The 25,880-nt window shown below is 42.2% G+C and overlaps 1 protein-coding gene and 1 long non-coding RNA gene across 2 annotated transcripts in view; one reads left to right on the forward strand and one right to left on the reverse strand.

Moving 5' to 3' along the window:
* LOC138515825 (uncharacterized) overlaps positions 1–25,503 on the forward strand; it is a 247,397-nt gene extending 221,894 nt beyond the window's left edge. The window contains exons 3-5 of the long non-coding RNA XR_011282169.1: positions 24,037–24,165; positions 24,499–24,622; positions 24,928–25,503. This is a non-coding gene — a long non-coding RNA (uncharacterized lncRNA). The remainder of the gene's footprint in view (positions 1–24,036; positions 24,166–24,498; positions 24,623–24,927) is intronic.
* The window catches only part of MMRN1 (multimerin 1), a 423,228-nt gene that overhangs the window by 253,545 nt on the left and 143,803 nt on the right, over positions 1–25,880 (reverse strand). Inside the window, exon 2 of the mRNA XM_069630567.1 lies at positions 23,114–23,233. Coding sequence (XP_069486668.1) covers positions 23,114–23,233 — 120 coding nt within the window. The remainder of the gene's footprint in view (positions 1–23,113; positions 23,234–25,880) is intronic.

Here is a 25,880-nt window from a genome sequence, read left to right on the forward strand (position 1 = left end):
TCCACGTATGGTGTGAGTGTTGATGAGCGGATCTCCCATTGGGTCCCCTCCGTTTTGGCACAAATGGAACCGTGGATAAGAGGGGGCTGGAAACACCACTACCATGTCGATCTCCTGAGTTTTCACGAACGAAGGAATACAGGAGCCAAGTATCCTGCAACCAAGAGGCTGAACCGAGGAATCGCTTGTGACCCGCTGAAGGACTGCTCCTCTGCACTGCTGTCGCCTTGTGAAACCCTTTTTACCTCTGATCGAACCAGAAGGCCTGTACTGGTACTTCGACCCTTGGAATAGCGGAAACAGCTATTCTCGGCATCTTCACCATCTCCTGCTCGTAAGCCTTCGGAAGTGTCTCTGGGCCATCCAGCAGACTGACCAGCCTACACAGGAGTCTTGCCCTGTAACCGCCGCCAGGTTGTGTAGTATTTCGAGTCCTTGTCACTCTCACACGATTCGTACACTTGGCGTTCCCAGGTCTGAAGTGAGTAGTGTACATTTGGCTCAGATACACACGGCCGCTCCGTTGCCCTGCTGTGGTAACAAACTGTGCGGGTTCACTTCGTTTGGGACGTCTTTTACTCAACTCTGCTGCTGCAGAATCTACACGACGACGAGACGTCCCCTGCTCTCCTGAACCTGCCAGCGACTGAAACTGTTGCGGAGAAGCCTGGGTCTCCTTGCATCGGGGACCGGTGAGTAGCATAGCTAGGAACTGGTCGCCCTCCTGCAGGAGCCCATAGCTTTTCCCCGCTGTGTCAAAACAGCACGCCTTTCCATACTCACGCTCTGCTTCTGCCCACACTGGAGGCTGCGCTCTGTCCTTCTTCATTTGTGCACTAAACTGAACTGCCTGATTCCCTTGAAGAGACTCCCCCTTTTTGCCCGTTGGCACCAGCGTGTGCAGGTACTTTTGAGCACAAGGCTCCACTCTTCGTAGGGCTCGGACTTCCTTTTAGTTAGGTGCCTGTGAAGGCGGACTGGGTCTAAGCATTATTTCGCACTGCCTGTTTTCCTTCCCTTTTAGGTGGACTACACATGTCGTGCATCTAACGCTTGAGACTTGTTTGTATTTGTATGTATATTGTATTGGTATGGTATGTGTTGGTTTACTAGAGTTGTATTGTGATTTCTCGCTACGGTCATTGTTTTAAAGGCCTTGGAATAAATGTGTATATATTTTTAATATAACACCTGTTTGGAGTAGTTTGTAAGTGTCCTTGCTTTGTGTGCTCATTGCGGGCTTTCAGTCACCCTCACCTCTCTTGAGACCTAGTCTTGACCGCCGCGATCGCTACCCTGATTGGTCTGGCTTGTCCAGAGGTTACCCTGTTCCAAGTAATTAGGTTGGCCTTCTGAACTTCTGCGCCACCAGGACAGAGTTCAGAAATCCGTCTTAACAATAATGCACAATGGCAAAGCTATGCTAGCTTGGTAAACTGGAATCTAACACAGCTGTGGTAACTGGGAATAATGGCAGGTGGCCTTAGAGTGCTAACTGGGCATACTACACTATGTCCTACCACTTCTTTGGCACCTGACACTGCTTTGCTAACTGGGCAGAGTGGAATCAGGTCCTGGTGTACTAAAACGGCATAACAGAAGTTAGTTGTCTTGTCTCGGGAGGATAGCTCAGTGGAAACGCGCTCGCCTTGGAAGCAAGACGACACAGAGCAACACAGGTTCGATCTCCGGGTCCGCGCTTGGAAACATATTTGTGACAATGGCATGAGTAGGTGGGAGTTGGATGGCAACTGTGAGATTAACTGAGGCTTTTTTATGATAATACCTGCCATGCACTGTGAGTCCCAGGGCATATCATAACAATCACTCACAAACAATCGAATCTCTGGCCATGTCATGCCAATACCTGGCAAATGTCAAAATATCAGTCAATCTTGTTTCTACTGTACAATGAAGAAGTGCTAAGCGTGAATGTCATGAAAAAAGGAATATGCAGATGTCCCAAACAAGGCTCAATTTTGAGATATCATCGAGTTCACTGTTTTAGCATATTTAATTGTTTTAATATATACATATTTGAAAATAATTTTTTAATGTTGATTGTAATGTTGTTAAAGGGAAACGTTGATAGCTGAAGAAAACACGAAATGGTTGTGATTCTTCAACAGTAATTAGCATCACATGCTTCATAGAGTAGGCCGCAGACTTTGCATATATTTTATGAGACATAGAATACAACCATTGTTTACATCAAATTATCTGCGCTTTCTTCACTCTGTGAAACGAACCACGGTCTATAATTATACGCTGGTGTTTCCTCTCGTGGGCTAGCAAGAATCTCATTTTTGCCATTGCTTTCCGCCCACATAATGTTGTTTGTTAAAAGTCCTCTACAAATAACTAAATAGGCCTGGGCAATTAAACACATATGTTTAGCAATTTTGCATTTTAATAACTATTCCTGCATTTTGAAAAGAAGGTTTGTCATATGGATTAAACCACCCAGGTTCAGTATAACGTCCTCAATGTGGCAGTGTTTGGAAAGACAGACCATGAACAGGAGAGAGGCTAAGGAAGGCTGTGACGCACTTAATCTGCTTGCATATTAGCGACGTTTTCATGGGAGGGCAAAACGGGCACTTTCCCCGGGCCCCCACCTTGGAGGGGGGGCCCCACAAGGCGGCCTGCTCTAAAGAAGTAATATTCCATTGCTCACCAGACTTAAATAGCACAGTCAGGATATTTTATGGCATGTTGCTGAGGCTCTAAACCTATTGCCGGTTTGCATTTGACAAGTACATTCTGCCATGAACAGTTCATTGTGCAATGATTTATGTGTTCACTGTGGTATATAAAGTTGTCCTTTTCCTTATGGCACAACTCACGTAGCATTCTTTCCTTCCTGTGGGAATTATGCTGATCATGTGCAATAGCCAAAGCCAAAATGCAAATTGATAAATTGAGTGCCACAAAGGTTCAGAAGGTAACTCAGTGTGTTAAGCATTCATTGGAGAAATATGTCTTTACATGCAAGATTGGAATAGCACATTCCAACAAGTCTGGCTGAGCCTTTCCTATGTCTGAAATGTACAAACCTGCCTGCCTATGTACTTTGATTTGCAGCACAACGGGTGCAATTACAGCAATGTACCTGCACCAGAAAGGGGTTGCTATAAAAACAAACATCTTATCATCCATATGGTGAAGGTCAAGAAATTGGTTTGATCAAATGGGTTGTTATAAAACCGAACAATCACATCCAATGATGAACATAAGCTGTTAGTCCAAGAGGTTGTATCCAAATTCAAGACTGCAGAACTAAAACATTCATGTTTGTATCCTGGCTTTGCAGCAGGCAATACAGTAAAGTGTTGAAATGCAGAAATTGCACAGATGGCAGAGATGGAAATCCCAGCTTCAACCCATAACCAATGTGTGATCCTGTGCATCTCATGCAATCTTGTATTGCCTAACCTCTCAAAATTGCCAGTCCGTAAACCTTTCAAAATTATCAACCCTTTAGAGTGATTTCCTTCTCAGGTTATGATCTTCAAAAAAGCCTCAGTCATGGTTTCACTGGCTATGGTGTTGCTTCCACTATAACAGTGAGCATTGATGTATTGCACACAACAGACACTTATTCTGTTGATCTCTAATGGCAACACTATTTGAAAACCATGTCCCACTTCAAATCTCAGTCTGTCTGGATACAGACACCTTCCTGGTAGTGTCTAATCTGCATCCACTCTCGATGCTATTGTAGGTGTAACTTTCTCCTTCCTTCCAATTGGACCCCCGTATCCATGTTTGAGCAAGCACTTTTGCATTCTGTGAGTGAGCTAATGTGATGTGAGTTCTCTGTCTATTCTGGGTTACATGTACCTTTTACATATGCCCTGCATTATTACTACAGGCTGCATACCTTCCTGGATGCTATTGATAAAAAGTCGCCTGTCTCTATACTAGAAAAAAAGTACATTCTTTGTAGACTGCTAATGCTGGCCTTCAAATGCTAATTGTTTATCATTTTTATTAGAGCAAGAATGAAGAGGACAAGGGGACTTAAAGGGAGTAAACATGCTTATTTTGAATGATGTGAGGCAGCATTATCAACCTATGGGGTGTTATTGTGATGAGGGGGGGCAGGAGAGGGGGGGCGGGTGCAACCAGATATTCCAGATCACTTCATTCCTTTAGTTTGGTGGAGGGAACCCCAAAGATGTCAGTTTCCAGGGCCCTCAATGTGCTTAGGATGGCCCTGCCTGGACGTACACTTCTTTGGTTGCTTGACCAGATGATCAAGCCTTTTTAGACAAAGTGAAGTTTTAGAATTTAGTTTACCTTCCAAGATATATTGAGTTGGTACATTGACCTGTTTATCACAAGGCTGCAAAAACATTATGCTTGCAGATTAATAACTAACATAGTGAGACACTTGCAGACATGGACATGGGTAGGACTACTCCCTAGAGCAGAAAATTGATGTTGTCCCATGATATGCGTTCCAAAATTATTACACTTCTTACTTTATTACTAATTATTAGCCTGGGTACATTTTGGACCGTGGTTTAAAAAGTAGCCACAAAATAAAAAGCTAAACAATTACTAAATCAAGAGTAAACATTGCAGCAAACAAACAATACCTAAAAAGGGACAGTTAAAGATATTACCCATACTACAACTGGTCTCAGAATCTGCATTCTCTTTACTGTAGATTCACTGTATAATCTTTCTCAAAAAAAGGGTGCCTACCTCAAGAAAGGCAACAACAGTAATTGAGCTAATCATTGGTTCTATAAATCCCTGAAAATCGTATTGATCCCTGTGGCTGCTAGGATCAAGTCTAAGACTCTCTGCATAGTCCACAAGGCTTTCCTGGGCTGGGATGCACACTATCTACAGAGCTCTCTTCCTAAATACTCTCCTTCTAGAGCCCTCTGCTCGTCCTCCTCCAACTCTTCGCTGGTGAGCCATTTTTCCAGCAGAGATTTGTGGGTAGGTCTTTATCCTTTGCAGATATCTCCTTCTGGAACATCCTCCCTGCCTCTCTTGAGCCGGAGCTCCTTAAGTTCTGAAAACCCATGAATAACTTTTCTTATTCTCTCCCTCTCCCATGCTAACCTCTTCTCTTCTCTCTCCTTCCTCACTCCTCCTTCTCTTCCCTAACTCTGTTCAGTTTTTTTCTGACTGGTCCACCTCCAGGGCCTCACAGGTCCCAAGCTCCACGGACAGTCTTTGTACTTGCCTCTGGGCCTCTGCACTATGTTCAGCACTACTGCACTTTCAGCATACGTTCCATGAGAGGGGTAACCCCTCTACATTTAACCCAGGACCCTTCTAGCCTGGGCACACTTGTCCCCCCAGTCCTCCCCCATACTTCCATGTGTACACTTGCATGACCTGAATTTACTAGGCTAGTAAGTTCTGAACTGTCCTCCCTTTGTCTACCCTCCCTAATTTGGTTGCGCCTGAAACAGTTCATGCACTTGCACTAGGAGAAATGCTGTCAGGCCTAGTACTCTAGTTACTTTTTGTTAGATCCTTCGGAAACTTCAAAACCTAAGAATGACTACTGTATCCCCTTGCTCCCTTCCCGCTTTGAAGAGCTTTGAAGCACTTCACTTGTGTATATGCACTGTACAAATAAGCAATTACCATTACAATTACAATTCGGGACACCTACGGCTGTGCATAACCTTTTTCTCAAACATTAATGGTCTTATTTTCTCTTCTGAAACCCCACACTGGTCTTGGTCAACCCATAACCATCTTGGTCAACCCATAACCTTGATACTTGCAGACCTTTGCCCTAGAATGCACTCATCTAAACCTCTCTCTTCATCTCCCACTTCCTCTGCATTTTTCAACAATGCATCACTCCCTTACTGCTACTACTTGCTCTCTGGTTACCCTATTCCCACTCCCTGCGGACCCTCGCCACTTGAGCATCAATCGCATTTCTTCCATGCTCTTCTTATAACATCCCTGCAAGGTACAAAGAATCTCAAAAAATGCTATGGCCAACTAACCTATTCTAAGCTCATCTATCCTTCTTCTCCATCCATCTTCCCATCCTGCCCCACTACTCTTACGCTCAGGCTCGGAAATGCGTAATCTTTCTACAAGAAAGCCTCCTTCTGCATTGATAATTTCAACTCATGCAACCCACCTCAAGTGGCAGGGGCATTCTGAAAACTGTGTTACGCTTCGTAACTCCATTATCCCTGATGCCTTTCATGCTGACTTGCTAGCTTTGTAAACTCCTTCTAGGCATCCAAAGGAGGCAACAGGGTTGAAAAAATAATGAAAAGACTCATCCCGTTATCCTCCTTCCATCTTTCTACCACTCCCCTTGGAATTCACTGCTAACCAACTCCATATTCGCACGCTACTCTCACTGTCCTCATGAGTTGTAGGCCCGCCGGCTGCTCAACTCTTAAAATTCCCTGATCTAGTTCCTCTCAATGACCTGTTTCCTATTGAATTCCCCCATATTCATTATGTGGGTTGTCAGCCTCCCCAAAATCTTCTTCACTCACAAATTGGAACCCCACTCCCTTTGTTCTGACCACACTAATCATAAGTTACCAACCCACTCCTGAGGGAACTCATTTGACTTTGTCTTCCTTTCCTCCTCACATTCCACATCTAATATCACCATCGTCCCCTGTCCATCTGACCCCTCTAGGTTCCACTGCTTCCTCTCTAAATGTAAATTTAACCCTGACTCCCTGGTCCTCTACCTAGCTGGGTGAAGATTGTTGGAGCCACACAAATGTTGAATTCATTTTATCTTGACTTTGCAATGTCTGATTAGTATATTTGTGCACACTGTACTACACACACACAACACTGCAGAGGAAGAGAGCAAATGGCATACTGGGCATTGGGATTGCAGGGGGAAGCAGAAGAGGGTGCATTGGTGCTGATGGATTTGGGAGCTATTTTGCTTGTGAAGCCATTTTCTGTTCACTTTGCTGGCAACTAGCCACTGCCAGGCGCTTTATTTCCGTGTGCGCAGCCTCCGGACCATGAGGGGCTTGACATTAAAAATACATTGATTTCAAAATCATGAGAAGGTGTGTAACAATGAATTGCAAAATAATATTTTGTTTGCACTTAGCAATGTACTTTGTAATGTGGTTGTCAATGAAAGTGGGCACCTGATGTAAACAAAAATGTGCATTATGTTTTCATGCAATGCTCATTATTCATAATTCATCCATGTTTATATACGTTTTAACATTATTCATGTATTCAATTTCTGTGTTTAATAAACATTATTTCTGATCAATAATTATTTGTGTCTCTAATTCACTTGACATGATTTATGACATTTTTATTAATCTAAAAACTAATATTAATGGTAGTCATTCACTATTGTATTTATATTTTCCATGAATTACAATTGTTTTGAATTCATTTGCTAGCATTATGTATTATTTTTTATCAATATTATGTTTCTCACTATTCCATATTTCCTGACGTAATACAATTGTATTTCTTAATCTTGTTTATTTTTATTTACTATTTTTTCTGATCAGTATTAATTTGTTCACACTAATGTGTTTTTCGGTAATTAATCCTTTAAAAAAAATTGTGAATTTGTGGACTGTAGTCTGTGCAGAAAAATGAATCAGATTGAAGGATAGCAGAGGAAAATGGCAACAGATCATACAACGATTGATTCATCACAATTCAGAAATTTAAAACAATCCAGAGACTCTGCCCATTTTTACAAAATTAAAAGTAGGGCACACTTTCACATAAGGGTGGTCATTAGTAATTTTTCCATTTTGGTTTTCTCACAACCTTTCCTTCAGCCAGGTCCAGTAGCTTAGTCGGATTCACAGACATATAATACATTTATAAAGCAATTTATAATATGAATATATGTTCCTGTTTTTTGTCCCTGCATATATTCAAATGAATCAAGTGAGCGATTCAATTTCCTTAGATTCCAAACCACAACAGGTCACCCAAAACCTAAGCTGGAACACACGAGAAAGTGCAACCTCCAAGAAAAATAGCATTTAGGGTAAGTGTATGACCATCAGGAAAAGAGCAAAAGTGGGTCAGCTTCTGGAATTTATTCTGAAAGCACATTGTTTGTGGTCGAGGAAGTCGGGAATGATGGTGAAGGAGCTGTTCGAAGAGATTCTCAAGATATGAGCAGTGAATCAGTTTTCAAGCCCCGGTTCTTCGTTACAGATGTGACCCATGCTTGTTTGAAACAATCACTTAGTGAGACAGGCACCACTGCTGGCAAGTCTGGAATCACACTTTCACGGCCTTTTCTTAATCCAACATCAGATGCTTTCAACAAGTTTACAAAAAGCACTGAGGTCATCTCTTGATGCAATTTTACAAAAGGAGGCTGGCCAAAATCTTGCCAGTTATCTCTGAACCTAGTCTTTGATAAACTACAAAGGATTCTGAGAATTTATTGAAGCCATTTGCCCAAAGCATCATATCCCCTGCCGAACATATTTTTGCAAGAGAAAACACTTTTCTACTCCGCCGTGTAAACCATTCATTTGATGATGGCCATGTGGATCAGTAGAGAGGCCCCGGACCTGGTACCCGGAATGGAGGTAACTATGCCGCAAATAGTGGCATGGTTACCTCCTTCCGTGTAATGGCCCCCTATATGTTCATCACTACAACTTGTGCTTCTTTTAAAGGACAGCTAAGTGGCAGCTCAGTGGCAGATGTAGGAAGAGTTGTTTGATAAAGAATGTGTGCAGCATATGCTGTGTGTAGTGTTGCATAGAACATGGGTACTAACATATAGTGAAGGGGGAAAACAAAGGGGGCTAGAGTGGTAGCATCTAGGCCCTAATAGTAATAACATTACAGCAGGCACATGAACAAACAGCATTGCTGATGATTGCTAGGCTGATAAAGTGAAATTTGAAAACTGCACAGCAGCCTTTGTGAGATTCAGAACGTGCAGTTATGGGGCTTGAAAAGAAAATGGGCATTGTTCATAAAAAGCAAGCGCAGGAAGAAAGGATGGGAGAATGTTTAATTTATTTCTGAGCTGTAGGAAGAAACGGTGTGCAGATATGAAGCTTGAAGGTTGCCAAGAACAAGGGGGCGTGAGTTGGACAAGATGGTGCTGGGGGGTTAGAAGGTGCTGGAAAGTTCTAAAAAATTTGGACTCACGATGAAATTAGATGTGACTTCATAAAAGGGGCTGGAAATCATGAAGGGTAGTAACAGCTGACATCACAAAAGAGGATGGAAGATGGTGAAGGGAATATAGGATCCATATAGTATAAGAGGCAGTGCCCAGCGAAAGGTTTAAAAGGGAATGAAAGGTAGAAGTTGGCGTCAGCTGGTTCTTCCTGGGTCCTGGCCTTGTCAGGTCTGCTGTTGGAGTTTTCCTGGAGAGAGGGAGAGCTGCTGGGCTTTTTCTATCGCTTGCTGAGTTCTTGCTGCGCCTTTGCGTGTGACTCCAGGAAAGAGAGTGAGAAGCCGGTCGGGGTTGGAGGAAGAAGGGGAAACGCTGCATAGCTGTGTCTTCCTGGAGACCACTGTAGCCGCAGAAGGGAGTTCTTAGAATGCTGTGTCAAACTGGGGGCAGATCTGGCCGATGAGCTGTTCATACGTGGCAGCCAAATGGGCTGACAAGTCAAGTTTGAGCCAAAAAAGCAAAGAGCCTAGTGTAAGCATAAACACGGCAATAATCAATCAATCATACAGTTAATCACTTAGAACCTCCTTCTGTAGGGTATTGAAATTTGGCCCAGAGTCACAGAAGGCACATCTTTCTCTGTCGCTGAGGTACAGAGTGACCAATGAAGTAGCCTGATTCTAACTTTAGTAGCTGGGGGCTTCTTTCACGGAAAAGGGGTCACTGTCTCCCTAATCCATAATCTCACAAACTCTTAGTCTTGCCACTAACCCAACATTAGCTATGCTAACCCGATGAAACATGCTCATTGCTATGAAGTATTGCAGAAGTATTCAATGCCAATGTTTTGGGATGGATTAGATGAAAAAAGATTGACCTTTGGTTTTATCATTATTGGCAATGGCAGCATGGTAGGTGCAAATTACTACCATGTGCTGATTCGCGTATCTTTTGAACCTCAAAGTGCAGGACTTCTTGAAGAATAAACACCAATGTTGGCAGGATAACATCAATAGGTTGCGAAATCTGTGGCCATTTCAGTAATTTTGTTAAACCCCCGAAGATGCTGAGAAGGTGTCAAACCAGAAATGGCCATCCCAAGCTTCGCCTCATAGAGGAAGTTTCCAGGCAATAGAATTCAACCATACATATGTTTCAACACCTCTTCTATCAGCACAAAAACTATCAAGGAGTGTGAGGTGCAACACAAAGATGAGGCAGGATCATCCATTTCTTTGACACCTACAATGGGGGCTTGTGAAATGGCTTATCGAGCTTCGAGAGCACTCCCTGGACATTGAAAACCATCAGCCTCTCCATTGTCTCCTTCATATGTTAACAGTCAACAAAGCAGTACACGTGTGCATCTGTCTTCTTGTACAGGGGCTTTGCAAGTTCTGTCAAAATCAGCCCAATCTGGGCTTAAGACACATACAAGAGAACAATTATCAATATCAGAAAGAACAGCAGAGGAAATGCTTAAGCAGTATCTCACAGATAATTAGGTGCTAATCATATATGAAAAGCCTCTTGTCTATTAGCACAGCAAAATGGAGAAGTGGCCAGCACCAAACAGGCAGTCATTAAAATATCTATTGCTCCATGGTAGCAGAATCACTGCTGAACAGGTTTGTAGTGCAGCAGTAGCCATCATCAAAGACAGAAGAACAAGTTTGACAGCTACAAAATTGTGAATCATAATAATGTTGAAGATGAACCAGCACTGTCTATCCCAGAAATATACTGTCTATCTGACGATTTGGAGCAAGCCCATTAGGGAGACTTTGACCATGTTCCGCCTGAAGCTACTGCTGACTTAGATGATGATACAGTGCATGGCGCCATCATCAAGTTGTAACTTTTAACAACAATATAATTTAATCTATATCTGTGAATTATACTCCATCCCCCAAAATGATAGCTAAACTATATCACATGTACATTTTAGAAAAGGATAAATATGCCTGCATACAAAAAAAAATGTTTAAGCAAAGTAGTATTCTGAACACACCCATCACAACATGACAACAAAGAAAGATCAATAACCTGAGGTTGAGTGTCTAGCTTCCATTACCAAGAATATGTTCAGGACTCATGAACTCTTCTTTGAACAGCTGTTTTCTTTTTTTTTTTAATTATTTAACTCCATGTTTACATAATGTCATGTTATTGCACATTAAACTTTACCTCAAAGAACAGAAATATAATTGTAAATGTACTCACCACACTTATAGAAATGCCCTAGTTTAAGATCTGTGAATACAACAACGTGCACCAGTGCTAAGGTCCAGTAGCCCATATCAATTAAGCCCTACGTCACTCATACCTCCAGCCAATACTCACAAATACACCATGGCAGTGGCACAGTGGCAGCATTAATCCAATCAGCATAACATGGCAAATTTCTCAAGGGTGTGCAAATGTATTTCTTTTTTAATAAATATAAAAGATGTTACCACACAGCAACACACGATTTAAAGCAAAAGGAACAAATAGGGCCTAATTACGAGTCCGGCGGTAGCCGTGCCGGAAAAACAAGCAGGCTGCCGCCGGACCCGAAATACCATTCCGCCTCTGCGATTGCCAGAATCACCAGGGAATTACAACCCCGGTGACCCGGTAATTCTGGAGGCGGAATTCCGTAAATCCCCATTTCCATGGAGTCCTATAGGGCTCCATGGGGATGGGGACAATGGAAGCACTGGTTCCGTCTATGACAGAGCCGGTGTTTCCATTTCCGCCTGCAGGCGGGTGGCGTTTCTCCCACCAGGTCAGACCTGGTGGGAGTGACACCTCCCGCCTGCAGAATCCGGAATCAGCCGGTCCGGAAACAATGGTGGCGGCGGATTTACCGCCACCGTTGTTTCTGGACGAGCAGACTCATAATGAGGCCCATAGTGTCCCACTGTTTAGTCACAAATGAATAACAGTAACACCAATATACATACAAAAAGAAAACAAAATGGAGCATGGTAGATTTAAATGATGAAATGCTGCCCATGCAGTAGACCCTTTTTAGCCTCTCCTCAAAATGCCCACTCATAGCCTCCATATGGACCAGCTGATTTTGAATTTCCCTGCGCTTCTAATTTATTTTCTCCCACAGCCATTGAAGCCTGTGGTGGCTGGACTGGTGTGTTGGTGCCTCTGCTAGTTGGGTGGGAGTCACTAATGTTTGCTCTGCCAGTTGGGCGGGGGTCATTACTGACTGCTGTCTCTTTGCAAGGTACAATTTCTCATCTGGTTGTTGATCTCTAAACATTTCAAAACATACATGCATACATCTGCTCAAACCTCCTTTGGCCCAGTGTCCTCTGTTCTACAGAGGAAGATCTCTGCTCTGGATTTCCGTTTGAGAAAAGGGAAGTGGTATATAATATTTTGTGTCATGTATAGTACCGTTTTACATTATGTATAGTTAAGAGTTGACAGTTAATTTAGGGTGTACAGTTTAGAGAGTTTAAAGTATAGAACGTGTACAGTGTAAAGAGTTTAATACGATTACAATTTAGAGAGTTACAGTTCAGTCATGTTAAACAGAATTAACTTGCTCTCACCTATCACTGCTTTCTCCTGTTGCTGCAGGCCTGGGTTCACTGCATTCTGTAGCTGCATGTCAAAGCTCGTAGAAGGGTCTAGCTCTCAGCACTACACATCGATCCACAGACAACAGGCCTGCTTGAGGGTGTGTTTGACACTAGTTCTCACCTCCTTCTTGGTAACCACCTTCTCTCACAGGGCCTTTCTTATTCTGAGGGGGTATGATCTTAAAACAAGGTACGGGTGGGCTCTTCCGCTTTAGTTACTGCTTTAGAGGTTGTATGGTTGCTGCCCCGTCAGAAGCATACAGTGCTAAAGCAGTTACAGGAGTCCTATAAGCAGGAGAAATCTGGGAATATTCAAATTGCCAGTCCCTGCAGCGAGCACAGAAGATGCCTTTATAATGTATTGTAACTGTCCTGCTGTGTGGGGAATCAGGCTTATTACTGACGAGTTGGGCCTTAAACCTACGTCTCTGGGTAAAGATCTGGGCTCTTTGGTTCATAAGGAACATTTGTAGGAATTTTGAAAACAGCCGGGTTATGAGGACCTGGATTTGTGTAGAGCCATAGGGAAAGGCCTACTTGAACTGAGCCTAAATGATTTCTGAGACTTCCTGGCACAAAGTACCAAAGGTGGCAGAAAGCTCTTGCAAACAAGATATGGGAAAGGAAAGATGACATTTTATTACAACAGGAACTAGGAAACTCCAGACTCTACTTATATCTAGGGCCCAAACATTTTACAGGCCTAGAATCATCATATCTGGACAGAATAACTAACAGTGGAACGAGGGTTCTCATCTGAAACAATTATTCACTTTGGTTTTTCTGTCCTTTTTCATTTGAATCCAAGCACAAAGTAGTTGTAGCCCCTAACTAGGATGCAGGAATAAGGCTGCTGCAAATGGTGTGAAGTGGGTTTGTAGCACGGTTAGTGAAGTGGTAACACATTCAGAGGAGCAATTGATTTGGAGAGCATGTTTATGTAGGAGACGACTGGGTTTAGGGGAGAGGATGTGTGATGTCAAAAAAGTGATTATGGAATGTTGGTTTTAGAAAGGTGACTGGCTGATTTTATTGTTACACTTTATGTTTTTATACATGTTGTGCTCTTAGTTGTATTAATGTTGTAATACCAGTATTGGTGAACAGATAAATGTTACTTACTTACTTACTTACTTACTTACTCACAGAGGGGTATGGCCTCCTCCCCCACTCCTGCATGCTGGGCATGTTGATGCAGGCCACATCCATCTTACTAAATAATAAGGTCTTTGCATGGCTGTTTTCTAAATTGTAAACACCTAAGTCTCAGGAAGAGCCACTAAGAGAGAGCAGTAGCCAGGCGTATAGCAAAGTCTCACAGACATGTTCTTGTGCCAACAGCATACAATCTATGTTTGACTAAACTTCCAAAATTGTAGCTATGCCTTTTTATGTTTTCTGATGAATGTACTGTAGCCAGAAATAAACTTTTAAAATGGGCTTATGCTTTTAATTGTTCAGCACAACTGTATTCTTGTGAACTACTTTCGACACATAGATATGTGAAATCTGTCTTAGCCACAAAGAAAATTGGCCGGATTTGGATACGCTAAATGAATGCACATTTTGAAACTTCAATAAGCTGTGCAACAGGGCACTTTGCAAAATCAGCTCAGTTGTAAAAAAGATTAATACTCAGCCGCTAGTTCGTACCTAATTCTTCTGAATTGTGTTTTAAAAACAATATAAATCATTTATTTAACCAATGTTCACGGCAGAGTTCTGCAGCCTGTCACCTTTATTATTCAAACGTTCTTGTGCTCTCTTTGACCAATTCTGAGAATACTTTTATGGCACTTCAATTCACTGGCTGCTACAGTTAGTTCTGTTTTTTTTTCTGTGTCTTATCAATAAAATGTCTCTAAAAACTTCAGCCAATCCAACTGAGTATCAACTCACACTGTGTCTAAAATGAAGGTACCACATTTTACAGTCGACTACCTTTAGCCATCTCTGGCTGTCACCATTGTGAATGTGCAGGAATAACAAGACCGACATACACGTGTGTGACCTAAGATCTATTGCACAATACCTGCATCTACTTGTAAATTAGGCCTTGAACCCATAAGAGTGAACTGAAGAACTTCTAGCCCTTTAAGACAAGGTAGCAATACTCTGAGACGAATGGGGATGCAGGGATTACTCAAAACTTCAAACATCAATAATCAAAACGACTCAGGAAGTGGGCAAAAGGATAACTGTTTTAATGTGAATTACCTAAAACAGGGAGTACAATGATCGTCATTCGGGCACATAATAGCAAGGTCTCAAATAACTTCACAAAAAAACACTCTTATAGTAAAATCTCGTCAGAGGTGGCGTACCACCTGCATATTACTAATGTCACCCTACGTGGCAAATTACAAGACCTACTTTAAAGTGTGATTGGGTCTAGGGGAACATCTAGGTATATTATCCATACTAGCCTAATGAGCGTAAAAGAGGTGATAGGTTTCTTAACATCAGGTGGGGCAACTAAGCCCTTCCCTCAAAACAAGTCACTATGAACATCACTAAATACATGACATCCTATTGGCTACTTAACTATAGGGCTACTAATCAGGCGGCACTCTATCATTGGCTGATTTCTAACCTCCGTCAGCCCTCTTCTACCCATGCTAGCAGTACACAGGCCAGACTGCCAGGTGCTTAGCGAGCTGATCATAACCATATCTTCTCACCAATTAGAACATCATCAATCATCACCTCAGTGGTCTTCTGTCAATTAGGCCTTTTGAGCTTGCAGAATACAGGGGAGTAGAGATATACTAATTTCTCATGCGTAGGTGTGACCATCATGCTCGTCCAACTTCCTCCCTAAACATGACTGAAGACCACAAAATCGAGCTAAGGCGTATTAAAAAGACTATTTTCCAATGAGCCTCTGATGTCTTCTTTGTTCTTATGCATGTCTTCAGAACAGGTGGTTCATTCCTTCACAGATTGCAACTAATTCCTGTTTCTTCCAGCCGGAAACAACCTTGGCTTCTTTGCTGGTTCAACCTCGCCTTTCTGAAACACGTTTGTATTTCACTTATTTTCTTACTGCGACACATTCGGAAAAGAACATCTTTCTTCATTCTTTTGGTCTGGCTCTGCTATAATTCATGGTGGAAGACTCCATTTCTTACTCGTACGTTATACATATATATATATATATATATGTATATATATATATGTTGGCGCTTGCAGCAATCTAGTTTACTATAAAGCTAGCCTCATGAAAACTTTGTCTGCTTGCGTTACTTTGCATCTGTACACGTGTGAACTGGCTTTAACATTTTCATTGTTTCTTTAGCATAAGCCTCTTCATCTTGACCCCAAGATGTTGCTTATCTTTGATACTTTCTTAATGCCTTATGGAATATCCACATTCTCTCGTGTCTGCATCTCTTCTTTGTACATCCGCTAGACTCTCGCATGACGTCACCAGTCTGTTCTCATGTGCATTCATCCTTTTCCTTTATGGTTTTTATTCAAATAGCCACCATACTGTCTTGGATGCAGGTGTGGTTTTCTCAACAGGAACCTTGCCTCCAGGATTCTCTTGGACATAGGCACTTCCCCTGGTACTGTTTCACACTCTGGTATCCAACATATAGGCAATATGGACGAGGTGGTTGAGGTAGGGGTATCTCAGGGTATCTCAGTGGGCATTGGGGGATCTCAGGGTATTTTCAGCTATGTTATTGTTTGTCATTCTTTGTAAGATGAAGAGTGCTGCAATTGAGGGAAGGACAGAGTGGGGCATGGTTAGAATTGTGAAGGAACGTTTCTTTGCGGATTTGGATGCAGAACACGCAACATTCTTTTGTGTGTGTGTGTGTGTGTGTGTGTGTGTGTGTGTGTGTGTGTGTGCGTGCGTGCGTGCGTGCGTGCGTGCGTGCGTGCGCGCGCGCGCGCGCGCACACTGGCTTTTCATAACTTGATGAGGTGCAAAATATCACCTTTGTTTTTTCTTTTTTATTTGAATTGTGTCCTGTCACTTTATTCACAATCTTAAATACCAACTATTGTCTTTGTCAAATGCATATAGAATTAGTTTTGCTTTTTACAAATAAATCACTTAAAGACAACTTTGATGAATGTTCTTGACAGCTAACATTCACAACAACGCCTGTCTTTCCTATTACAGATTTTTGTTTTGATTGATATATTTGTAATATGAACCTCAGCGAAAGTCCAGATGGATGAATATGCGTCATTTGCAAGAAGTGATAGAAGCGTGTACGTAGTAGTCTCTGTTATTGCCACCGAGGCAGCACGACAAATGTTTGCTTAGAGCCGCTGTGCCTAGCATTATTCCCAGTATTGCAAAAGCAATAGGGCCAAAATGTTCGTTCTGCAGTCAGACAGACAGACTGGGCCTCATTACAAGTGCGGTGGTCTGGAAATAAAGGTGCTGGTAGAAACGTACCAGCACCCTTTCTGGACCGCTGAATTACAAGACTGTCAGTGGGGGCCACGGATCTCTTGGCAGGCCAGACCTGCCAGATGTTCACACCCCTAATGGCAGGTTTTACACTGAAGCACCAGCAACGATAACAACAGTGCCGACGCTTCAGTATCCCCATTCTCGTGGAGTCTTTTGGGACTCTGTGGGAATAGGGATTGACTGTACCGCCGCCGCTTATGATATCCCCCTAGCACTGGGATGCCAGGTGGTGGTAATGGTGTTTATGGGGTTGGCGGCAACCGGCAGGTATCAGCGGTGGGTTATCACCAACCTTGTAAGGAGGCTCTATAAAAAGAGTGGGTTCTCTGAATTTTTGAGCTTGAAAATGTTTTTCACCTGCCATTTACATCATGTTTTGGCCCTTGATTTCCTACATTGCCCTTGTGTATGTACGCATTATTTCTATCCATTTTTCCATGAGTGCAAGGGATCTACAACCTGCGGCTCTCCAAATGTTTTGGACTTCAACTTACATGATCCCTTAGTATGGACTACGTTGGCTGGGGCTGATGAGAGTTGTAGTCCAAAACATCTGGAGAGCCAACGTTTGCATACGCCTGCCCTAACGCTAATACTGTGCCGACAGCAGTAGGCCAAGCATGCACGCGGTGATAAAATGCATTGAAAGTAAAACTGTTTTTCAATAGGACAGTCTCTTTGCCCTCGTGCTATTATCATAGAAAATGTTACCTGCATGAGCACAAAGGTCCTATAACGGGAAGACGACAGTGTAGGGGCTTGAGGAAGATGGACTGTGCTATGATGCTTATCTGTGTTAGGTATCAATGGGGTTTAATATCGACTTCCCTTTGAGAGAGTGTTATTGTCAGCCTCTGGTGCAAAAAAGATTTTAAAAAACTATTCAATATGATGTTCAACACTAACTGGAAACTCGTTTACAACTTTGTCTTCTAATTGACTTTTAAAAGCCATATAAAAGCCATAAATATACAAATATTAAAGGAAGCATTGCTACTTTTATAACTCTGTACAGTTCCTATATAATACTGGAAGAGCACCACTGCTGCAATATTAAAAGGGCCCCAAGTATAAGGACATTGGGCCACGTAGCCAGAAATACAATAACTGTACGCACTGGAAAGAAAAGTGTTGGGAAAGATTCCACAGGAAGTGGAATGCCAATCCTCCTGGTAAATCTAACCCACATAGAAGAGCAACCCCTAACACGCCTGGTCCTTGAAAACACCAATGTTTGAAATAAAAATGTGGAGCAATAGTAATGATCAGGTCACCTTTCCAAATATAGATAGGACCAAATAAACATCCTACATATGGGAATATTTAGGCAAGCAGGAATCCAAAATATCCACTAGATCATAATAGACTGAAAAGGATGAATGGCATACATGAAATATACAATAGGATGACTTCTTGGCAAATTCTCTTAGAAAGTTGATCACTGGGGGGAAGTGGGGGTGATGTTGCACAGCAGGCAAGATGGCTGCTTCTATCTGAAGTTCTACAACATCAGGCAACCTGGGCTCTATTTGTACCCGTTAACTCCCATTGTGCCAAACCTGTCTCGATACGGCTATTGATTGTTGCGGCATACAGTGCTGTAAATATTTTGCGGAGTGACATCCATCTGAGGCCATGATGAACGATTCTTGTTGAGCTGAGTCACTGGAATTAGCCCCTCCTTGCTGCATGAACGGACCGGAAGACCGGTGCTCTCTGAGAGCTGTTTGCCAATGTGGCCAATCCGAGATGCATCTCACTTTGTAATTCACAAGCGTTTCTACGAATATGGCACACCCGGTAGACCCGTTGTTCTGAGTCACTGAGCTCTAGGATCGGTGAGCTGGAGGAGCGGCTGAGCACCGTCCGATGAGGAGTTGCCTGTTCCAAATTCCGATCGGCGCGCAATTGCTTGGCAGCCTGCATATGCCAAGTCGGCCCATATGCCCCCCTTGATTGTACATCTGGTGGTGGATTAGCGGTGTTATAGTGTGGGGGTGAGTCATTCGGTCATAGTCTGGACTGCTTGTGTGAATGGGATGATTGGATACCACATTGTCCCTGTGGGATTGCCATCATTGGAGATATCATGCCCCCCCCATCCAGCTCTGGGAAGTTTTCTGTGCTCTCTGGCTGGACAGGGTCCTGTTCATAAGGGGTATTTCTGACACCTGGGCTCCCCTCAGAAACTGCTGAAAGTCGAATATTGCCACAAAGTGGTGACAGGCGTCTCCCTTCTCCCTATTGAAAGCTTACTTACGCTGAAAGCGATGATATCTGGTGTTCTGACATGTTTGGAGGAGGGAAGATGATGAAGGGGTCACAAAACAAAAACATTGGTTAGGCGCCGCAGCAGATGGTGACACCCCTGTCACCACGAATGAACCCTCCGACCTACAAAATATTATGTCCAGTATGGCAGCAGGCTTTTCCTCAGTCAACTCTAAACTAGATGACATCACGGTTAATATTACCACAAAATACTAAACTGGAGAAGGCCCAGTGCAAAGGCTTGGAATCACGCTCAGGGTGAAATAATGTCTGTATTTTGGAGGTGCCAGAGGGTCCTGTCAGAAAAGTATGTGGCAGATTGTCGAGAGCACTCTATTGAAAATACTTGATCAGCCCAGCAATGTCATCATATTTGGTCAAGCATGGTCATAGACCACTTGCGGCTCCCCCCAATCCTGGTGCTCCTCCTCATCCCATAATCACTTGGATTCTCAACTGTTGCGACAAAGACACTATCCTTAGGGCGGCTAGGGAGAAGGGTGAGCCACAGATAGGATCCCACAGGATTTTCATTTATCCAGACTTTTCTATTGCAGTCCAAAAAGAACAAAAGATATTTTTGGGAGTAAAGAAACTTTTACATGACAGATACATTTCATATTCAATGTTGAATCTGGCAAAGTTGCAGTTTGCAATAGAAAACAAATAATATTATGTTACGCTAGTGGATGAAGTGGCTGGTTTGATTGAGAACAATATTCCCTGTCCTGGAGCCAGGGATGGGTCTCTTTTGAAATTAGGTTAAGGTTTGAACACAAAATACTATGGTTATAATTGTTGGGTGCTTCAGACCCCATATTGACTTCTCATATTTCGCTATGCTGTAATTCAGGTGTCGGTGTAACTGCCATTACTTCTATACCTGAGCTAAGCTCCTTGATGTTAATGGGTATGGGGGCAGGTGTTTACACTACTTGGGAACTTGGAGTTTTGAGGGGGGATGGGAGGGATATGGGTAGTTGAGATTAAAAAGTTATGCTAGCATTGGCAGACACGAAATGGTGAACGTAGTGTGCAGCCAGGTAATGCAGGGAGGGATGTGAGAATGTTATGGTCATCGTAGGGACGATAATACATGTCAGATAAAGTGTGTGCATGAGATGGAAAATATGTATTATGGTTAACCCTGTTAAGATGAAGAGACTACTGATAAATGTTGAGTGACAATAGGTTAGGATTCTGTTTCTTTTGAGTCCAAGCTGATTAAAGAACTAAACCAATTGATCGGGGTGCAGAAGACAAGGACTTCTCCGTACCACCCTCAACGCGACGACCAATATGAGCGTTTCAACCGCACTCTTCTGGGTATGTTGGGCACTTTGACTGCCAGAGAAAACCTGTATGGAGCCAGCAGGTGTCAGCATTAGTGCATGCAAATAACTGTACAAAACATTACAGCACCGGCTGTACCCCCTATCAGATTATGTTTGGGAGAGATGCCATATTGCCCATAGACTGTTTTGGGGTCTCTTTGGATGGTATCGGAGATGAGCACTACAGTAAATATGTCAAGGAACTTCAGGATCCGCTAAATCAGGCTTTTCAATTGGCCCACGCTGCTGCTGAACACAATGCTAATGAAAACAAGAGAAGATATGATGGCAAAGTTAGATTTCAATACTTGCAACCTGGAGATCGGGTGCTCATCAGATGTTTGGGAAAAAAGTGCACAACAAGTTGGAGGATCGCTGGGAATCTCGGCTCTATCTCATTGATCATCAGTTACCTGGACTGTGTTCAGGTTGAGAGAAGAGGGTAATCCTAGATTTGTGAAGACTCTTCACTGGCATCAACTCCTACCCATAGGGGATGATGTAAAATGGATCCAGAGTCTACTGACGTTCCTCTTTCCCCCAGAAACATGGTTACTAGGAGTTGGGCAGAAGAGTCCAGCCGTGAAGACAACTACATGCCCATAGAGCTGAGTACTGTACCATCCATGGACTCCCATCCAAGGAACCGGGAAAAAGATGGGAATAGAGAGTCACAAAACCAAAAGTGGCTATACGTCCTTCTGGGATTCAGACAAGTCAAAAAGAAGAAGAAGAGGAAGAGAGCCAGAGTCAGTCATAACACTCTTTTTTGGCATGCTAGCATGAAACTGAAAACACAACCCCTAGGCCCTCAGGGTGTGAGGAATTCGACCATCTGCAGGGTGGGTGTGCACTCACCTGTTGGACCGTTATAATGAAAGACTAATAAAGACAGAACACTCCTGTTTGGTAATGCTGAAGTAGAGAATCCACCACAAACCAGTACAACATTTCTGCTTGGAAACCTTTACTAAAGGTGCTCACCTCTGCAGGATTCAATTGTATAATTACTGTGGAGATCAGAAGTCCACCTGATATGCAGAGGCGAGTAGGTGACTATTAGATTTCATCAAACTTTCCCAAAAACCTAGTGCAGCGGCTTGCAACCTGCACCTCTCCAGGTGTTTTGGACGAGGAGACCCGTCATCCCTCACCATGACTATGCTGGCTCGGGATGATGGAAGATGTTGGCCAAAGCATGTGGAGAGCCAAATGTTGCAGACCCTGTCACTAGTGCATGGGACATTTGATCCCACTCTTCTCAACACAATGGAGCTCAGTTATATGGATAACCACTTGAGCTGTAAGTCAAAACATGCTCAGAAAAGACCTGTGGAGCCATGTCGAGTGCAGTAAATCTTGGAAAACAATAACATAAGAAAAAAAGATACATTACCAAAACAATAGATAAATCATAACATACAAGATGGTTTGAACTTAAAGTGTGGTACGTTCAATGAGTAGACGAAGTGACTGCCAGTACACACCAAAGGACCACTGCATCCAAATATAATCACTCCCCAAACTCCAACTGATCCAAACGAATTGAATGCAGTTTACCTAGACCGCGGTCAGATCATCCTTCGCAAGAGAGCCATTCAAATCAAGTTGGCCATAGCATGATTATAGGTCCTATGAACCTATGCCGCATTTTGCTTTTTTGACACATTTTGCATTTTATGTTTTGTGGCAAAATGTGAAATGTGGGGGTTGCCCCTGCACTCCCCCTTACTAACCTCAACCCCAACCCCCATATGTACCCGAAGATATATACCATCTGAATTTTGAAATGCATTTGGCAAAAGTGAGCTAGATGTGATTATATTGAAGAATAACATGATTCTTGGACCAAACACTGACCTGGGTGTGCACTATGGCAGGCCACTGTACAACACATTTTCCCTTATCACTGCTTTCTCTCATGTTCAGTGGTTTATCTCGCTGATGTCATGTTGCGATTCATCTTCACAGGCTGACATGTAATAGAAGAAATTCTAAGCACTCCCTTAATTCTGAGAAAAATACTAGATAATCATCAACTATCATGCAGTATTGAAAATGTGTCAAGCATGTTACTACTAAATTCACAAGACATTAGGAGTTGATTAGTGATAAAAACAATAGTGTACTTGCCAATATAATCATGTACATCATGTTTGGCAACAAATTTAAAACGTGGAGTAACAATGCTGAATTTGTTTCTGTATCTATACTGCGTTGGCAGGATGCAACACTGCCATAGGGCCAATCTTTCAATACCTCAAATGATATTCTAGTGAATGGTAGAATTAATCAATTTCAAGCATGGACGTAGTAGGACCATCAATGTTTTATTGCATAGTATAAAAATGTGAGTTGTTGTGATGCTTTCATAGTAGGTACGTACCTTATAGGACAACCGCCAATCTTTGCAGTGCAGGGATCTTTGAGAGCCGATATAAAGGTTTCAACATTCCCTGCTGCGACACTGGGCGAGAGTCTGGTATGGACATAAGCACACCAGTTCCTGTATCAGAGAAACAAAATATTGGTTACTATTTTTTAATTATCCTATATAGAAATGGCATTGTTCTTTAGGCATGATGAATGCACGCTGTTCACTTGAGACCTCTAGAACAAGACAGAGTCAGCCATCTTGAGTGGAGTACACCAATAATATACTTAGATTCAGAAAAAAACATTGACCCCTCCCAGTGTCCCATCACAAAAATAAATCTCTTAATGCATATGCATTAGCTTCCCAAGACATACATGTGCCCTTTGATACAAGAAGAGATTGGAAAACCAAGAAGCTGTCAAGCTTCTTGCCCAATTTAATGAGATTAAATCCAGAAAATACCCACTGATCTATTCTGTAGCTAGATTCACATTGTTTTCACCTTGAAAAACGAAGTCCCTAGAAACATATCCAACTTCTCATAGTGCCAATAACTTATTAGCTAGACTGCAAAAAATACTTAAAGATTGCACAACTCTTGATAAGGTGCTTAAGTGAATTGGATGGTTATTACGTCATTTTCCTTATCTCTTAAAAATTCCTGATTGATTTGAAAAATTGGTTACATAACCATTAAGGGTAATATGTTCAATCATTTTCAAATAATATCAAGTACACAATTCTGTTGAGATCTGCTGTATAATGTCCCAAGGTTTAGGCATTCAGTAAACTTGCTTAAGTCATGTTTATATCAGTACATCAGAGAGGCAACCAGATGACTCCACATAGATTATGGGCATCTCTTTAAGTGCTTTTTGTCCCCGTATTCTGTCCCTAATGGGCATTATGTTCTGTTGTTTTTTTCCCCGCAGCCCAATAGCTGATGACATTTGTTTATCGGCTTGAGTGAGACATGCTGCCCCTGCGCAGGATGGAATCGAGCCACTAAGCACAGCCAAGCCAGTTGAAGAGTAATAGTGACAGAAAAACGTATACCCCCGGTAAGGAATAAAAATTCAGTCACACGCTACATACCATAGAAGAATAACAGAATTGAGGTTAAAAGCAACATAATAGGCATACTTATAAATTGCATTTTGTTGTGTTCCCTATAGCCTGTGGCACGTGAGTACAATCAAATGGCCAAAGGAGGGCAGAAGGACCCCTATTAAAACTGATTGACAAAACTCAATAGCAGAACCAAAATTGGGTCACTGCAACCATATAGTCGGGTTAAGACCACCAGATGGATCAGTGCTTAAGGGAATTTGACAACAATGACTAACAAGCACATTTATCTAAGCACCTGTTTTCTGTACACTTTATTTACTCAGGGACGGTGACCTTGGATGGACAGAGATGGGAATGAGATACTGCCCACTGCAATATCTTGGAGCTGTAGCGTTAAACATTGAAAGGCGAGACCAAATAAATACGAGATCAAGTGACGTTATTGAGGTAATGGGAGAATATGCCTCTTAAAATAAAGTTCCGAACCACTATACTAATGTTTCCAAACAGTTTGGATATAAAGTACAACTTGGAAATGGCTAATATGATAACTGGTTACCCAAAGACTGAGTCATGTGAATCCTGGTTAAAGTCCCAAGAGAAATGAGTCTACAACAGATGATAAGAAGGAGTTACCAAGTTAATGATTCCCTTCTGCTGTGATGTTAAGCACAACATGTTGTATTTAATGATAATTACAACCAGGATTTGCCGAGTACTAAAATCGATTGTCCTCTACTTGCTTCCCACAGATATCCACTAGGTGATCCCGCCCGAAGAAAAGGAACAAAGGGAGGTTATTAGATGTTGATCCCCCAACGAATCCAAGACGATAAGATTAAAGTGTACATTGTAAATCAATGTGGTACATACCCCTGAAGAATTTCCTAGTCAAAAGCGTGACAGTATAAGGAAAGAAACATGTTGGTGTTTTGTGAGTGTAGTATGAGAGATGGAATGAGTGACGTGAGCATGGGTAGTTAGAAGTTGTATGGGCTGGGGTGTGCCCCCTCAACTGGAGAAGGTAGTTAACAACAGATCCCTATTGAAAACATATTCTAGTGAGACAAAGAATTGTTGATGAATTTAGGGACCACAAAGCATTGTCTATGTACAGCAGAATTGTGCTGAATATGTAATGTTTTAAAAAAAATAAAATGTGTATAGATAATCGATACAACAGTAGATGGGTATGCTTTTATTGACATACTTTACATAAATAATTAATACATTGATATTTTTTATACAAATTCGAATCGTATGTTATCATTTAATGAATATTAATACATACAAATGGGCGGACACAAATGATCTTGGGGAAGCAAGTGACCCTGTGAATAGAATGTATAGTATCAATTTGTAGAGGGCTGTTCACAAGTGGTCCATAGAAATATCTCCTCTAGTCTCTCTGGTGTTTGTAAAAAGTTATATCAGTACATTATCATCAAACACTTATTGATTTGGTACTTTGTTCTCAACAAGCAGAAGACCAAAAGCGCATAGCAACCATGAACCATACTAAGGTCGAGTTGTGCACTTCTTTCAACCTGTTTTTCGAATTTTCGCTACAATGTTTTCAATATGAACACAAATATGAAATGCAAAAGTGTTACTGTGTTGCAATTATCACAAATATAAATGGATGATAGTGCCTTGCATCCCATGGAATGTGTTATCACAGCTGCAAAGGGAAACACAGCCAGAC

The sequence above is a fragment of the Ambystoma mexicanum genome, chromosome 6q, assembly GCF_040938575.1.
Source record: "Ambystoma mexicanum isolate Mex_15411 chromosome 6q, UKY_AmexF1_1, whole genome shotgun sequence".
NCBI classification, from domain to species: Eukaryota; Metazoa; Chordata; class Amphibia; order Caudata; family Ambystomatidae; genus Ambystoma; species Ambystoma mexicanum.